The sequence below is a fragment of the Pseudorca crassidens genome, chromosome 12, assembly GCF_039906515.1.
Source record: "Pseudorca crassidens isolate mPseCra1 chromosome 12, mPseCra1.hap1, whole genome shotgun sequence".
Taxonomy (NCBI): domain Eukaryota; kingdom Metazoa; phylum Chordata; class Mammalia; order Artiodactyla; family Delphinidae; genus Pseudorca; species Pseudorca crassidens.
This window is the reverse complement of record NC_090307.1, coordinates 41,416,268-41,434,206: the sequence shown is the minus strand read 5'-3', so window position 1 is coordinate 41,434,206 and position 17,939 is coordinate 41,416,268. Positions and strand designations below refer to the sequence as shown.

The 17,939-nt window shown below is 38.1% G+C and overlaps 1 protein-coding gene across 2 annotated transcripts in view; it reads right to left on the bottom strand.

Annotated features, from left to right (window-relative positions):
* The window catches only part of RPRD1A (regulation of nuclear pre-mRNA domain containing 1A), a 72,910-nt gene extending 55,600 nt beyond the window's left edge, over positions 1-17,310 (bottom strand). The window contains exon 1 of one of the 2 annotated variants that reach the window (XM_067699319.1): positions 17,007-17,310. In XM_067699319.1, coding sequence (XP_067555420.1) covers positions 17,007-17,157 — 151 coding nt within the window. In that variant the 5' untranslated portion in view covers positions 17,158-17,310. The remainder of the gene's footprint in view (positions 1-17,006) is intronic. The other variant, XM_067699318.1, reaches the window with a different exon arrangement.
* Between the last annotated feature and the right edge of the window lie 629 nt (positions 17,311-17,939).

The following is a 17,939-nucleotide window of genomic DNA, read 5'->3' as shown; positions in this document are numbered from 1 at the left end:
TGCATTTCTATAGATTAACAATGAATGATCCAAAAAAGAAATTAAGAATTCTACTTACCATTATATCAAAAAGAATAAAATACTTAGGAATAAGTTTAACCAAAGAGGTGTAAGATTTGTACACTGAAAACTATAATAAGAAATAAAAGAAGATACAAATAAATTGAAATACATCCCATTTTCACGGATTGGAAGACTTAATATTGCTAAGATAACACTGCTCAAAGCAACCTACAAATTAAACGCAATCCTTATCAAACTCCCAATGGCATTTTGGTAGAAATCAAAAAACTCATCTTAAAATTCATATAGATTCCCAAATGATCCCAAATAGTCAAAACAATATTTTAAAAGAAAATTAAAATTGAAAGACTCATACTAACTGATTTCAATACTTACTAGAAAACTATCGTAATCAGAATAGTGTAGTATAGGCATAAGGACAGACATATAGACCAATAAAATGGAAGAGCGAGCATAGCAAAAAACTCTTGCATATATAGTCATCACTAGTCATTATGGAACCGCAAATTAAAACCACAGATACCACTCCATTCCGATTAGAATGTCTTTTTTCAAAACAAAAAAGAAAAAAACAGAAAATAACAGGCACTGATGAAAACGTGCAGAAATTGGAATCCTGGTGCACTGCAAGTAGGAATGTAAAATGGCACAGCTAGTATGGAAAACAGTACAGTTGTTCCTCAAAAAATTAAACACAGAGAGCTTTCCTGGTGGCAAAGTGGTTAAGAATCTTCCCGCCTATGCAGGGGACATGGGTTCGAGCCCTGGTCCAGGAAGATCCCACATGCCGCAGAGCAACTAAGCCCATGCGCCACAACTACTAAGCCTGCCTGTGTTCTAGAGCCTGTGAGCCACAACTACTGAGCCCATGTGTAGCAACTACTGAAGCCCACGCACCTAGAGCCCGTGCTCTGCAACAAGAGAAGCCACTACAATGAGGAGCACGAGCACCACAACGAAGAGTAGCCCCCGTTCGCTGCAACTGGAGAAAGCCTGCGTGCAGCAACGAAAGACCCAATGCAGCCAAAAATAAATAAGTAAAATAAATTTATTTTTTAAAAAATTAGCATCGAATTACCATATGATTTACCAACTCCACTTCTCGGTACATACTCAAAATAAGAAGGGACTCAAACAGATATTTGTACAACCATGTTCATACCAGCATTATTCACAATAGCCAAAAAGTGGAAGCAACCCTAATGTCATCAACAAATAAATAAAATGTGGTATATACATACAAGAGTATTATTCAGCCTTTTAAAAGGAAAGAAGTTCTGACACATGCTACAGCATGGATGAACCTTGAAGATATTATGCTAAGTTAAATAAGCCAGTCACAAAAGAATAAACTGTATGATTTCACGTAAATGAGGCAACTAGAGTAGCTGAATTCAAACTGACAGGAAGTAGACGGGTGGTTGCCAGGTGCTGGGAGAGAAAAGGGAATTATTGTTTAATGGGAATGGAGTTTCAGTTTGGGAAAATGAAAAAAGTTCTGGAGGTGGATGGTGATGACAGCTGCAAAACAATGTGAATGGACTTAACTGCACTGAACTGTACACTTAAAAAATGGTTAAAATAGTAAATTTATATTATGTATATTTTACCACAATAAAGAGAAAGAAAAAAAGGTTAAAACGTTAAATTTTATGTTATGTATATTTTACACAACGAAAAAAGTGCACACGCACACACACGCACAGAGACACATGCACTCAAGGGTCAAGATTTAACCAAATTAGTAATCTGAGCTACGCTGATGAGCACTGTCAGGTAAGTGATATATTTTTTAAGCTGTGAACGTGTGGTGTGAAAAATACAATGATTACTGGTACAGTCTGGTGTCTCTGCCTTGACTACTGATTAGACACTACCAGTTTTCACCCACCTTTGCTTTTACACCACCACAGAACATGCCAACACAGTGAAAAGGGCCAGGGGAGAGAGAACATCTCAGTAGTACTATGAAAACATTTTTTACCTTGTCCCATATGCCTCTTAAAAGGGTCTTGGTGATCCACCAAGGGGGATCCAGTTACCACACTTTAAGAACCACTTCTCTAAAGATGGATAAATATGGCAAGAGCAGAACAATATGATAGACTGAAAAAGCTGGAAATTTTTCAAGTCTTTCTCTCAATCAGGTAAATGTTTATAAATGGAGTTCAATATTTGCCTTAAGATGTCAGAAGTTCCAAATTCAGGCACTACTCTTAAAAAAAAACAGCAAAACATTCTGTAATACTCCTTCTAGCTCTAAAAGTCTCATTCTATATACTTTGCAACATTCATTCAGTAGCTCACTCAACACATACTTACTGTGTATCTACTGTATGCTACGTTGAGGAAACAAAGGAATAGGCTCAGTCCTCCAGTAATAAGAAACTCAACACAGAACCACTAAAATACTATATGTTAAATGCTATAATAATAGCAATAAAAAGTACATGGAGGTGACACCAGAGAAAATGTCAAGAATAAAGAGAACTGACAAATATGAAGATAAGACCATTGAAATGGAGTCTGGGGAGCAGAAAGAAAAAGAATAAAGGCAAGAGAACAGAGTGAAATGTACCTGTGGGACACCACCAAGCTAACAAACACACATTATAGGAGTCTGAGAAAGAGAAGAGGGTGCATAAAGAATATATGGAGAAATAATGGCCCCCAACTCCACAAATTTTAAAAAAGGCATGAATCTACGAATCTAAGAAGCTCAATGAACTCCAGGTAGGAATAACTCAGAGACCCACACTGAGAAACATTATAATCAAACTGTCCAAAGACAAAGACAAAGAATTTTTGAAAGCAGCAATTAGCGACTCATTGTCATGTAAACACAAGGGAGCCTCAATAAAATTAACAATTTCTCATCAAACTGTGGAGGCCAGAAGGCTATGAGATGTCATATTTAAACCCCTGGGGGTGGGGGTGAGGTGGGGAATGTCGACCAAGAATTTTAAATCTGGCAAAACTACCCTTCAATACTGAAGAAGAAATTAAGACATTTCAAGGTAAACAAAACCTGAAGGACTTTATTGGTAGTAGATGTCTCCTACAAGAAATGCTAAAGAGAGTCCTTCAGACTGACATGAAAGGACACTAGATCATAACTAGAAGCCATATAAAGAAATAACGAACATCAGTAAAGTATCTACATAAGTAAATATAAAAGCCAGTATTACTTTATTTTTTGGTTGGTAACTTCTCTTTTTGTTTCCTATGTGAATTAAAATAGAAATGTATAAAATAATAATAAGTCTGATGATGGGCACACAACATATATAAGATGCAGTTTGTGGGACTTCCCTGGTGGTCCAGTGGTTAAGACTCCACGATCCCAATGCAGGAGGCCCAGGTTCAATCTCTGGTCAGGGAACTAAGACCCCGCATGCTGCATACCGCACATGGTGTACTGCGCAGCCAAAAAAAAAAAAAAAATGTAGTTTGTGACAACAAAAAAGACACATAAAAGTGCAATGTGTTTATATCACTTTTTTTTTTTTTTTTTGGCAGCACGCGGGCCTCCCACTGCTGTGGCCTCTCCCGTTGCGGCACACAGGCTCCCGACGCGCAGGCTCAGCAGCCATGGCTCACGGGCCCAGCCGCTCCGCGGCATGTAGGATCTTCCCGGACCGGGGCACGAACCCGTGTCCCCTGCATCGGCAGGTGGATTCTCAACCACTGCGCCACCAGGGAAGCCCCACCTTTTTTTATTTTTATATTTTTATTTATTTATTTTTTTGGCCACACTGTAATGCTTGTGGGATTTTAGTTCCCCAAGGAGGGATCGAACCTGTGCCCTTGGCAATGAAAGCCCGGATTCTCAACCACTGGACCGCTGGGTAATTCCCTATATCATCTTTTTTTTAATTGAGAGAAAGTTCACATTACATTAAGTTAACCATGTTAAAGTGTATAATCCAGGAGCATTTACCATATAGTTGTGCAACTATCACCTACATCTATTTCCAAAACACGTTTGTCACCCCCAAAGACAACCTCATACCCATTAAACAGTCATTCATTTCCCATTACTCTTCTCCCCCCCAGTCTCTGGCAACGACTTTCTCCCTTTGTGGAATCATATATTCTATTGGTATTCAACAGATATTTCATATAAAATGAAATCCTACGATATGCGACCTTTTGTGTCTGGCTTCTTTCTCTTCATTTTTCCTTTCTTTTCTGTTTTTTGTTTTTTGGCTGCTGTTGGGCCTTCGTTGCTGCACACAGGCTTCCTCTAGTTACAGCAAGCAGGGGCTACTCTTTGTTGTGGTGCTCAGGCTCCTCATTGCATTGGCTTCTCTTGTTGCAGAGCACAGGCTCTAGGCGTGCAGGCTTCAGTAGTTGTGGCGCGTGGGCTCAGTAGTTACAGCTCATGGGCTCTAGAGCATGGGCTCAGTAGTTGTGGCACACTGGCTTAGTTGTCCCGCAGCACATGGGATCTTCCTGGAGCAGGGATCGAACCCATGTCTCCTGCACTGGCAGGAGGATTCTTAACCACTGGACCACCAGGTAAGTCCTCACTTCATATGTTTTTGAGATTCATCCACATTGTACCATGAATCAGTATTTCATTCCTTTCTATGGCTGAATAATATTTCATTGCATGGATATACCACATAAATCTATTCATCCACTAATGGACGTTCAGGTTGTTTCCACCTTTTGAGTACTGTGAATAACACTGCTATGAGCATTCTTGTATAGTATTTGCTTGAATACCTACTTTCAATTCTTCTGAATATATACCTAGGAGTAGGATTACTGCAAGAGTGCTAGTAAAAGATGAGGAGCTGGGCAGTGGGATAGGATAGCAGAGACAAACAGAATACTGCTAAAATAGCAATAAAAAGCTGCAGGTGAGGTATGTATAAAGAGAGTTGTCAAGATAATCTTGAAGTTCTGAAATTAGGCAACTGGTAGACGGTAATCCCTTTCACTCAAATAGGAAATACAGGAAGAGTAACAGGGAAGTGGGACAAGAGTGGGGAAAGATGACAAAGTGTTGCATTGTACATGCTGAGTTTGAGGTGCTCAAGAAATACAGTGACATTGAGACTGCTAAAAAAAAAAAAAAAGAATATTGAATCATCAGCATATTGATGGAAGAAAGCAAAAATTACACCTAAAGTGTCAATTATAAATATATAAAGTGGGACTTCCCTGGCGGCACAGTGGTTAAGAATCCACCTGCCAGGGCTTCCCTGGTGGCGCAGTGGTTGAGAATCGGCCTGCCAATGCAGGGGACACGGGTTCAAGCCCTGGTCTGGGAAGATCCCACATGCCGCGGAGCAACTAGGTCCGTGAGCCACAACTACCGAGCCTGCGCCTCTGGAGCCTGTGCTCCGCAACAAAGAGAGGCCGCAACAGTGAGAGGCCCGAGCACTGCGATGAAGAGTGGCCCCCGCTTGCAGCAACTAGAGAAAGCCCTCGCACAGAAACTAAGACCCAACACAGCCAAAAATAAATAAATTAATTAATTAATTTAAAAAAATATTCTGTAAAAAAAAAAAAAAAAAGAATCCACCTGCCAATGCTGGGGACATGGGTTCAATCCCTGATCCGGGAAGATCCCACATGCTGCAGAGCAACCAAGCCCATGTGCCACAACTACTGAGCCTGTACTCTAGAGCCTGTGAGCCACAACTACTGAAGCCCGCGTGCCACAACTACTGAAGCCCACGCGCCTAGAGCCCGTGCTCCTCAACAAGAGAAGCCACTGCAATGAGAAGCCTGTGCACTGCAACGAAGAGTAGCCCCCACTCGCTGCAACTAGAGAAAGCCCGTGCACAGCAATGAAAACCCAACGCAGCCAAAAAAATAAATAAAAATAAATTTAAAAAAATTTTAAAAATAAATAAAGTGAAATTATTCTTAATCATTAAGCGTTTTTATGTGCTAGTTATAGCACATCAACTGCATTTTTAAAATTCTAAAACAATAAACTTGATTAAATCCACATTAAGTATTAGTTGATTTACTAATTAAATTGTTGTAAATCTGGATTATGTATACATTACTCAGGGTTTTCCAGAGAAACAGAACTAATAAGGTGTGTGTGCATACACAGAAAGAAATTATAAGGAACTGGTTCATGTGATTATAGAGGCTGTCAAGTCCCAAGATCTGCAGTCAGCAAACTGGAGACCCAGGAGAGCTGATGGCATAGCACTTGTCAGAAAGCAGACTCAAGATCTGGGAAGAGCCCATGTTTCACTTTAAGTCCAAAGGAAGGAAAGAAGGCAGTCAGGCAGGACAAGTTTCCCTCTTACTCACAGAAGCATCAGCCTTTTTGTTCTATCCAGCCCTCAACTGACTGAAAGAGGCCCATCAACATTAAGGACAACCTGCTTTACTCACTCTACAGATTAAAATGTTTTATCTCAGCCAGAAACATCTTCACAGACATACCCAAAATACTGTTTGACCAAATATCTAAAGCCACCTGTGGCCCAGTCAATTTGACACATAAAATTAACCATCACAAGTGCTCTTCAAGATAACTCATGATTTTCTACTAAGAAAACTGAATTTTTTGATAGTTCAGGAAAAACATGGTCCTTAACTACCCAAACCTCCTTGTTTAAAAGAATAATCTATAAAATAGAATACCATACACATTATGATTTATTCCAATACTAAAGAGATGAAAACAGCATGTTGAATTAAATAGACAAAGGTTTTTTTTAATTGTTGGGTAGTTGATTTGCAATGTTGTGTTAATTTTTGCTATACAGCAAGGTGATTCAGTTATACATATATATACATTCTTTTTTATATTCTTTGCCATTATGGTTTATCACATATAGTTCCCTGTGCCATACAGTAGGACCTTGTTGTTTATCCATTCCATATATAATAGTTTGCATCTACTAACCCTCAACTCCCAGTCCATCCCTCCCCCGCCCCCCTTAGCAACCACAAGTCTATTCTCTAGGTCTGTGAGTCTGTTTCATAGATTGGTTCATTTGTGTTATGTTTTAGATTCCACATACAAGTGATATCATATGGCATTTTTCATTCTCTCTCTGACTTACTTCACTTAGTATGACAATCTCTAAGTCCATCCATGTTGCTGCAAATGGCATTATTTCATTCTTTTTTATGGCTGAGTAGTATTCCATTGCATATACGTACATCTTGTTCATCCATTCATAAATAGATAAGGTTTTTAAACCATGCTCTTGAAGAAGAATATTCCTTGAACTGGACCAAAATGTCATCACAAAAATCAACCAATGCAAACCATTTTCCCAATTTACAAAGAAAAAAACAAAAAACAAAACCTTAATGAATGTAAATGTTTTCAGTTTTAAGTGCTTTCGCATAACATGACAATCCTCTGACACTTTCTTCTATTAGCCTGTACTAGAATTAAATGAGATACATTTAGTGCAAAGTTATACAGTTACTGTAAACTTAAATGTGCATTTTGTGATGGTCTTCACAGGGCTTTACAAGGCATCATGAACGAATACCTGAACAAGTTTGAGAACCACTTACTTAAACAATTACAACAAATACATTTAGAATAAGACTGCACGGTTCTCAGCCTAAGAAGATTAGCCATCATAAAGATGTAAATTCTCGGGAATTTCCTGGCAGTCCAGTGGTTAAGACTCTGAGCTTCCACTGCAGGGGGCACGGGTTCAATCCCTGGTCAGGGAACTAAGATCCCACATGCCATGCAGAAAGAAAAAAAGAAAAAAAAAAGATGTGAATTCTCTTTGAGCTAATAAAATACCAAAATAATTTTTTTCTTGCAAATGACAAGTTGATTCTAGCGTTTATATGGAAAAACAAAACAAGAAGACACAAGAAAACTCTGGGGAAAAAAAAAAGAAGAGCAATTTGCAGGCTGGCGGGGGGTTGGAGTGGGATGTCCTACTAGATGTGAAAACATAATAAAGAGTGTGACAGTGATACATGAGTAGTCCGATGAATGGAGCAGAATGACAGTCTACAAATATGCCAAATATATATATGAAAACTGAGTGTATGTTAAAGGAGGCATTTCAAATGGGTGGAGGTAAAAAGAACTTAAAAAAAAATGGTGTGATAAACCAATGCCTACCACTTCTATCAGCTGAAACCGTTAAGAAAATAAGAATATTTAGTAACATAAATTAATACTTATAAACTATAAGATAAACTGACACATCCTAAATGTTCATCAATAGAGTAACAGTTATATAAATTTTGGTGCATCCATAAAATGGAATACAGTGCAGTCATTTTTTTAATTGAGGCAACATCATATATATAAATACATCATAATCTGAAAGATATATTAAAAAGAAAAGCAAAAGCACAGAGAAATCTATATAATATCCAACCATTTGTCTAAACATGAAAGAGAGAAAGAAACTGTAACATATGTAGATGACTATGCATAGAAAATTCTGGAAGAATAAACTTAACAGATTGATTCTGGGTAAGGAAAATGGGTGGCAGGGGGAGAAGAGTGGAAAGGAGGCTTTGTGACTTTTAAATTTCGTATTACATGCATGTTACTACCTACTAAAATATACTGTATTTTAAAAAATACACCTGGAAAGTATATAGAATGGTAATTTTTTTCTTAGTTTCTCAGTTATTATAGATATAAAAGGGACTAAGGAAAAGCTATAAAAAGAAGAACAAGAGGGCTTCCCTGGTGGCGCAGTGGTTGAGAGTCTGCCTGCCGATGCAGGGGACACGGGTTCGTGCCCCGGTGAGCCATGGCCGCTGAGCCTGCGCGTCCAGAGCCTGTGCTCCGCAACGGGAGAGGCCACAACAGGGAGAGGCCTGCGTACCGCAAAAAAAAAAAAAAAAAAGAACAAGACTAACAGGTACCTGATAAAAGCCAAGAGAACCATAAATGACCAAATAACCTAGATGACTGCAAGGTGACTACATAAATAATTCATTATTATAATCCTCTTCATACATTTTTACAAACAAAAGGATTTTAAAAATCTTAAATCACTTCAAGTTCTTTGCAGACATAAAACATTAAAAGTCTACCTAAAATATTTACTTTATTATCCTGTCTAGTTCCAAAAAGGAGTTGTGAACTGAAATGTTACATTTAAAATGTCAAATAACCTTTGTTTGACATAAAACGACATTCAAACGATTAAAGCAACAGTAAAAACTATGTCTACATACTTTGTACAGCTCCTAGTAAATTCAAATCTCAAATCAATTGCCTAAACTAAGCTAGTTTCCCAATTATATTGATATTTCTCTTTGTATCACTATGAAGTTACTAATTTAGCAGTCTGTTGCCCTGACTGATATGTAAGCTATGTCTCCCTTATCCACTGAATCATCCTTGGTCTAGCAACAGAGCAGGAGCTCAATAGGTATTTGATGAGTAAAGGAAACCAACAGGAGAAACTTTTACATATCAAATGAAAATTTCATTTTATTCAAAAATACACTTGTAAAATTATGAACTATAATTATGTTTGTTTAATGCAGGCACACACCTTTATTTTTATTAGAAATTTAAGGATAATTTCCTTAAATTTTGGAGCCGTAAAAACAACATCAAATCATCGATTTTTAAAAAAGCTGTATGTTATAGGAAAGAGAACCTAAAGAAAATTATATTATAACCCAAAGGGAAATTTCATAAATTTGGTTTAAGTTCACACTGAGTAGGAATTAACATTTTGGAGGGAATATGTCTGCTTAAGGCAAAGCAATGGGTGCTAGCCTCTTGATCTAACTACCAATAATAGGAAATGGCCTAGCTCTTAGTATCTGGTTTGTGAATTGTTGGCGGGTCCTCAAAACCCTTTCATGGAGTCCATGAACTCAAAACTATTTTCACAATAATACTAAGACATTATTTGTCTTTTTCGCTCTCATCCTCTCACCTGTGTACAGTGTTATATTCCTGCGGTTATGTGATATACATCACAAGAAGACTGAATGGAAAAGCTGACATGAGAATTCAGCTGTCTTTAATTAAGACAGACAAAGATTTGCAAAAATGTAAAACAATCACTCCTTTCTCTAATATTTTTAAGTTATTTTTCATTAAAAATGTCATTTTATGTTAACATAAAATCAATTTAGTACCACAGTTTTAAAATAATAATTATTAAATAAATATTTTTCAAGGTTTCACTTTCTAATATAACTCCCAGTAAATATAAACCACATAAATGAAAGATCAGGGGCCTTTAATAATTTTTACAAAAATAAAGGGATCCTTTAATCATACAGTCGATAATCCCTGGTCTAGACCCTGAAAATATCTATGTAACAACCAATGTGATTTTTTCAAACAATAAATTTAAAATAAAAGAGGGAATCCATAGATGTAAAGGAACTTAAATATAATAATCAAATGCAATGAAGAAACTTTACTTGCATCCTGATTCAAATAACTGGCTAAAATTTAAAAAATGTGAGACAATCAAGGAAACAAATACTAGCTGGATATTTGATGATATTTTAAGAAATTAACTTTTTTAAAGTTGTTAACAAAGAATATAACTGTTACAGCTGGATGATGACTACACTGAGGTGCATAAAAGTCATACAGATTTGAGAAAAACAAATTCTTAGTGTAATTAACAAAATATAAACACTGTCTAACTTACTTGTTTAATGCTAACTACAAAAAAGTATAGTATTTCCAAAATAACAGTATTAGACAATATAAAAGCCATTGAATTGTCAATTCAAAAACAGAATCTCTTCGTTGTAAGGATTTATATGGCTACATGTTTTTAAAGAGGATGAAAAATGTTCTTTAACCTTTTGTATTTTTCTAAAACCAAATAGAGTATCTAAGAATATACTTATTTTAGCACCACTTACAAACCTAAAGCCATATTCATGAATATAAATGTTAATTCGACATATTTAAGAACCTTTATCAAAGGCAATATGTTGAGATTATGCAGGCTAAAACTTGGAAAACCACCACCTATAGGAACCCACTATCTACTTCATAACCAACACATAATCCCCCAGTCTATAATACAATATAAAGTGATAATTAGTTCCCTGAAAGATGTCTAATACAGTTTATTGATAACAAAGTACTGATTTTAACAAGTGATTACAAATAGAAGGAAAATCTAAACTTTAGGCATTTTAATATTTTAATTGTTGCCAGTGGGGGAAAAACAGTAAAGAGCACTCAAGGGCTGAACATTCCCAGGTTTGGCTCTTTGCATTCCAAGCTATTTCTTGCCTCAGCATCTTCACATATCCCAGTAGCTGAATACCTCCTCCCCATTTATGGCATAGCTGGTTCAGAGAGGTCTTTAATTGAAGGTCACCTTACAGAGATCATTTCCCTCACCATCTAACTACTTAAGGTTCTCCTCCCTTAAATGCACTTAATACAAAACTTATATTTACAATTTTCTTGTTCGTTGTTTGCCCTCCCCATGACACTACAAATTCTATGAGGGCAGGGACCAACGTTCTTTCTTTTTATTTATTTTTTTAATTGAAATATATTTGACATATAAATATATCCCTGCCGGTCCAGTGGTTAGGACCTGGCACTTTCACTGCTGTGGCCCGGGTTCAATCCCTGGTCAGGGAACTAAGATCCCGCAAGCCTCGCGGCATGGCCAAAACAAAACCAAAAAAACACGTTGTTTTATGACTGCAATATATCCAATGCTAGACATATATAAGATAATAAATACAGGGTGAATTAACATACTCTAAAGGGCTGAGACAATTATGATTTTGTTAAGACTCAAATATGAATAACATACAAGAGGCAAGTGTAAACGACTCAATCAACTAGACTACTGAAAGCAGCAACTCTAATCAACTACAAAGAACTTCCTCCTATCTATTCTCTTTCTACAACTCTTGCAGAGACTTGTTGTTCTTGTACTTGCATGTAGGAAAGAGCCTAGTGTTTGCATGTAGGAAAGAGCCTGTCAGTGTTGTTTCGTAAATTCTGGTACATTCATGGATGATATTTCTACAGCAATTAATGCAACATATAATTTAATTAGTGGGCTAATTTATAATTTAGCCCACTACTGAGAAGTTCAGAGTTTAAAACAATCACCTTCAAAAGACAGTATTAAGAAAGTGAAAAGACAACCCAATGAATGGGAGAAAATATTTGCAAGTCATGGATCTGATAACAGACTTGTATGTAAAATACATAAAGATATATGTATATGTATAGCTGATTCACTTTGTTATAAAGCAGAAACTAACACCATTGTAAAGCAATTATACTTCAATAAAGATGTAAAAATAAATTTTAAAAAATAAATTTAAAAAATAAAATAAAGAACACTTAATAATAAAAGACAACTAATAAGAACCTGCTGTATAAAAAAAAATGAAATTCTAAAATTAAAAAAAAAAGACAATGCAATTTTAAAATGGGCAAGGATCTGAATAGACAGTTCTCCAAAGATGACATACAAATGGCCAATAAGCAAATGAAAATATGCTCAACAGCATTAGTCATCAGGGAAACACAAATCAAAACCACAAGACACTTTACACCCAACAGGGTATCTATAATCAAAAAGACAGATAATAATAAGTGTTGTTAAAGATGTGGAGAAATTGGACCCTCATACACTGCAGGCAGGAATGTATAATGATGCAGTCACTGTGGAAAACAGTCTGGCAACTCCCCAAAACATTAAATGTAGAGTTCATATATGACCTAGCAATTCTATTCCTAGGTATATATCCAAGAAAAATTAAAACACATCCACACAAAAACTTGTACACAAATATTCATAGCAGTATTGTTCATAATAGCCAAAAAGTGGAATCAACCCAAATGTCTATCAACTGATGAATGGATAAATGCATACAATGGATTATTATTTGGCCATAAAAAGGGATGAAGTACTAAATACATGCTACAACAAGAATGAGCCTAGAGGATATTATCCTAAGCAAAGGAAGCCTAGTCACAAAAGACTATATATCATATGATTCCATTTAAGGTAAATCTATAGAAACAAAGTAAATTAGTGGTTGCCTAGAGGTGGGGAAGCGGGAATGACAGCTAAAAGGCATGGGTTATGAAAATGTTCTAAAATTTATTGTGGTGATGGTTTTACAATATATGATATACTAAAAACCAAATGGGTAAATTGTATGGTATCTTAATTATAACTCAATAGAGCTGTTACAAAAAACAACAAAATGGTCACTTATGTTTTTGGTTACACTCTATTGCATTTATCAGGGAAATTATAGCTACTTTGGTCTTCATAAGGGCCACGGGGTATATTCCTCCAAAAATAAATTATCTTTCTTTAAAGGAGACAAAAATAAGAAAAGTGGACAAAGGGGAAATCTTCACAACTGCATGATTACCATATCTGACGCATCATTTTACCTACTTATTCTCATATTTTGAGCAGTAATTTTTCCTACCGATGTCACATTTTTGTCTTCTTTAAACACTTCAAGAAACTAAAGAATGCCTAGCTTAATACAAAATGTTCAACTAATTTTCCTTAATTTCTTGACATTTCAAATTTGATCAATTCCTTTCAAAAATACTTACTTTGCAGAGATAATGTGAGGAGTCAAGATATCACAGTAAGATGTCTAAAACAATGCCTTGTACTCAGTAAATTACTGTCACTATCATTATGCTAAAGGAAAGAGAGGATCCTAAAGTTGATGAGCAAAACTGCAGAGAATGGGGAGGACATAATGGCTACACCCTACAAAGGCACAATCGTGTGTCAAGGAAAGGAAACCCTTGGCAGAAAAGCCCAGAGCACACTGAGAACTGCAGCTGCAGCAGCAGCAGCAGTAGCAGCATGATCATCACCTCCACTATTACTACCATTTCTATCATCACCATCATCACCCAACACTATTCTCCTCCTAAAGCATCTGTTTATATGCCTTTAACTCTATTTATGAAACATTTTAACATATGAAAACATCCCCAAACTCAGCTAATAGAACATCTTATCATTTTCCATTTGTTTCAAAAAATGTTTCATATATATATGTACTATAAGCTAACACAGATCCATTTTCATTCCCTCTCTTCCTTATGGTAGCCACTATCTTGGACTATGGTGTTAATCATTTCTATGCATGTTCTAGCTACAGATACCTGTAAACAATATAGAGTATTGTTCTGCATGTTTTCAAACTTTCACTATATAGCATATTGGTCTGCACCTTGCTTTCTTAGCCCAATATTCATGTCATGTTGTTTCATGCAGCTCTAGTTCATTCACAAAAACTGTTGGACAGTATTATATTATACTGTATGAAAGACAAAATATATTTGTCCATACTCTAACTAATGAGATGTTTAAAGTGTTTATCTAATTTTGTTATTAAGAGGCTACAATAAACATAATTTCTTGAGTTTCCAGGATAGATTCATGGAACTGGTAGGCCAAAGGACATATACCTTCAACTTCTTTAGAGCTGGAAACAAATGGAAACACATCTTTGTTTCCAACTTCTTTAGAGTTGGAAACAAATGGAAACAAATGGAAACACATCTCCTTTTTTACACTACAGTCAGCAGTGTGAGAGAGTTCTTGTTTCCTGTCATCCTCACCAATCCTAGGTACTGTCACACCTGTTTTTCTTTCTTTTTTTTTTTGGCTGTACCCCACGGGAGCTTACTTCTCCAACCAGAAATCGAACTGGGGTCCCAGGCAGTGAAAACGCCGGGTCCTAACCACTGGACTGGCAGGGCATTTCCTATCATAATTTTAATTTTGCAAACCAAAGGGTCTAAAGTGGTACTTCATTGATTTATTTTTTCTTGATTAGTAAGATTGAGTATCATTTATAGGCCTTTCAGGTTTCCGCTTACGTAAAATGCCTTTTAACAGTATGGCCATTTTTCTACTGATTTGTGGTAGTTCTTAAGAACAATTTGGGTACCAATCCTTATGCTCTTTCTTCCCTCCCCACCCCACCCCCAAATATAAACCTGTTGTTGATTTTCATATCTAGTAAGGTAGAAAAGCAAAGACAATTCCTGCCTTCTCAAAGTTCACAGCTATTTGCCAGACATTTATATCTGTGTTTCTCAAACCTTTTCGGCCACTCACAGGTGAATTCCTCCATGACAGCCAATACACATACACTTACATATGAAGTGAAAAACAGGGCTCTACATCAACTTATTCTAAGGCAGGGGTCCCCAACTGCTGGGCCACAGACCGGTACTGGTCCATGGCATGTTAGGAACTGGGCTGCACAGCAGAAGGTGAGCAGTGGGCAAGTGAGCGAAGCTTCATCTGTATTTACAGCTGCTCCCCGTCACGCGCATTACCACCTGAGCTCCACCTCGTGTCAGATCAGCAGCAGCATTAAATTCTCATAGGAGCACGAACCCTACTGTGAACTGCGCATGCCAGGGATCTAGGTTGCATGCTCCTTATGAGAATCTAATGCCTGGTGATCTGAGGTGGAGCTGAGGCGGTGATGCTAGCGCTGGGGAGCGGCTGCAAATACAGATTATCATTAGCAGAGAGGTTTGACTGCACAGAGACCATAATAAATCAACTGCTTGCAGACTCATATCAAAACCCTATCAGTGAGTGGCAAGTGACAATTAAGCTGCATCTTACCGAGTAGACTGGACATAAGCAACACACTTAGGGTATCACTGTCTCCCATCACCCCCACATGGGACCATCTAGTTGCAGGAAAACAAGCTCAGGGCTCCCACTGATTCTGCATTATAGTGAGTTGTACAATTATTTCATTATGTATTACAACGTAATAATAATAGAAATAAAGTGCACAATAAATGTAATGCTCTTGAATCATCCCCAAACCATCCTGCTCCCCCCCAGGTCCGTGGAAAAATTGTCTTCCATGAAACCAGTCTCTGGTGTCAAAAAGGTTGGAGACCACTGTTCTAAGGGATTAACCACAAGCAAATACACAAGAAAACATACAGAATGTCTCCACTCTATATAGCCAATGCCACATTTTGGCTCTGATATTAATCATCATGTGGCTTTCATATGGATCAGTACACAAGCATCTACCTGATTAATAATGGCTTGTTAAAACAATTAATAATAACCATCATATCAGGTACATTAGGATGTCTGAAACAACAATTAAGAGTGCCCATTCTCTTTACCGAATGAAATAAGAATTAAGGTACAAATTCAGACTAAGCAAATGAAATATTTTAATTTTCAGTCGTACCATCATACAATCAGTTCTTACGGATAAATCTGCTCTGCAGTAGTGAAATGAGTCTTCTAGATATTTTAGTGACAGCAGACTACAGCTGAAAAAAAGTTAACTTCATTTACAGGAGCACTATAGAATGCTTTGCAAAATAAAGACGCTGCCCCAGAGGCATGTAATCATAGAGCAAGAAAGGACCTTAGATCAACTTAATCTAATTCCCTCATTTTCAGGTGAGGCACTTGCAATCCAGAAATTAAGAAATCTCCCTAATCCATCTCCTCTGAAATCTACAAATTCAGAGTTCTTTCCATTGCATCACGCATCTTATTTTACACTCCCCAGCTCTAAAACTATGTTTCCCCTTAATTTCACAAGTTTGAGTTGATGTGTTATAGAAATAATGGAAGTATCTCCCCATACCAATCTTTCCCCTCCTCTATCCTCCATTATAATGTACCCAATGAAAAAACCTGACTGCCTAAATTTATGACTGTAATTAGGTGCGGAGTGCTGAGCCCCTGGCTACTGTTTCCGCGTTAAACCAATATAAATGTTAATCCTTTATACAATACCTTCTTCAACAACACCTACTAAACGTAGACTTTGCAGGAAACGCAGTACACACCGCTCCTCCTGGCCCGCAGACCACCGACGCCAGGAAGCCCGGGGCCCTGGGGAGGCGGCGTGCGGGGCAGTCGGGAGTTGGGGTCGCTAGGGGAATGGGGCTCCTAAGGAGGGGGGTGGTCCCGGGGATGCCAGGGAACTGGCCGGGTGGCGGGGAGCGGCAGGGAGCGGCGGGGAGAGGCCGAGAGGCGCGGCCGACTCACCTTTCCGCAGCTCCCGCTCCCACACTGTGACGATGGGCCGCGAGTGCTTGCGGTGGTGGATTAGCCACAGGGACAGGGTCTGCACGCTCTGCTGCGAGTTGCTCAACTCCGACAGCTTCTTCTCCAGCGCCGCCTCAGAGAAAGCGGACATCACTCCGATACCGTGCTCACGCCGTCCCACGCGGTGAGGCTGAGGGGGAGGAGAGTTTCGCCGCCCCCGCCGCGGCCTCGCCCCCTCACCCCACCCTTCCCCACGCCCTCACCACCGCTGCCGCCACTTCCAAGATCGGCCGCAAACCAGCAAGATGGCGACCAGCCGGCAGTGACGTCACGGCCTACCCACGCCCCGCCCACCGAACAGGCTCTGCCGAGGCCGAGCGGAAGGGGCGGGGAAGAGACGCGCCCTGGAGAGGCGGTCGGGGGGCGTGCCGCCTGGGTCTGGGCCGGAGGCGGGGCGGTGTTTGCCAGGCTTAGAACCCTCCTCCTGGGAGAAACTGTATTTACCAAGGGGTAATTAAAAATCTCTTAAACACCAGCGTGTTTGCACAAGGCGCCAAATGCTAGTTGTGTGGTCCAGCTCAGTAACAGTGAAGAGTTGGGACTTTCTTCATGTAAATGGCTAAATCAATTGTGATACTTCATCTTACAGAATACATGCAGCAGCTTAAAAGATTCATAAATCCAATGGTGGATTGTTTTTAAGTTACAAAAAATAAGTACAGTATAATGTTTGTTTTATAAAAGTATATATTTTATAAGAATTCATAAGTATGCAAATAAGAGAGGATAAGAATTGGTGCCCTTAAGCTGTGTCTGAATTGTTTTCATTTTTTACAAGAACATATTCATATATGACATAGTTAAAAATTAATTTCAGAAATCTCATAATTAATTCAGCACATTTGGACATAGCACTTGTCTTAACTATGATAA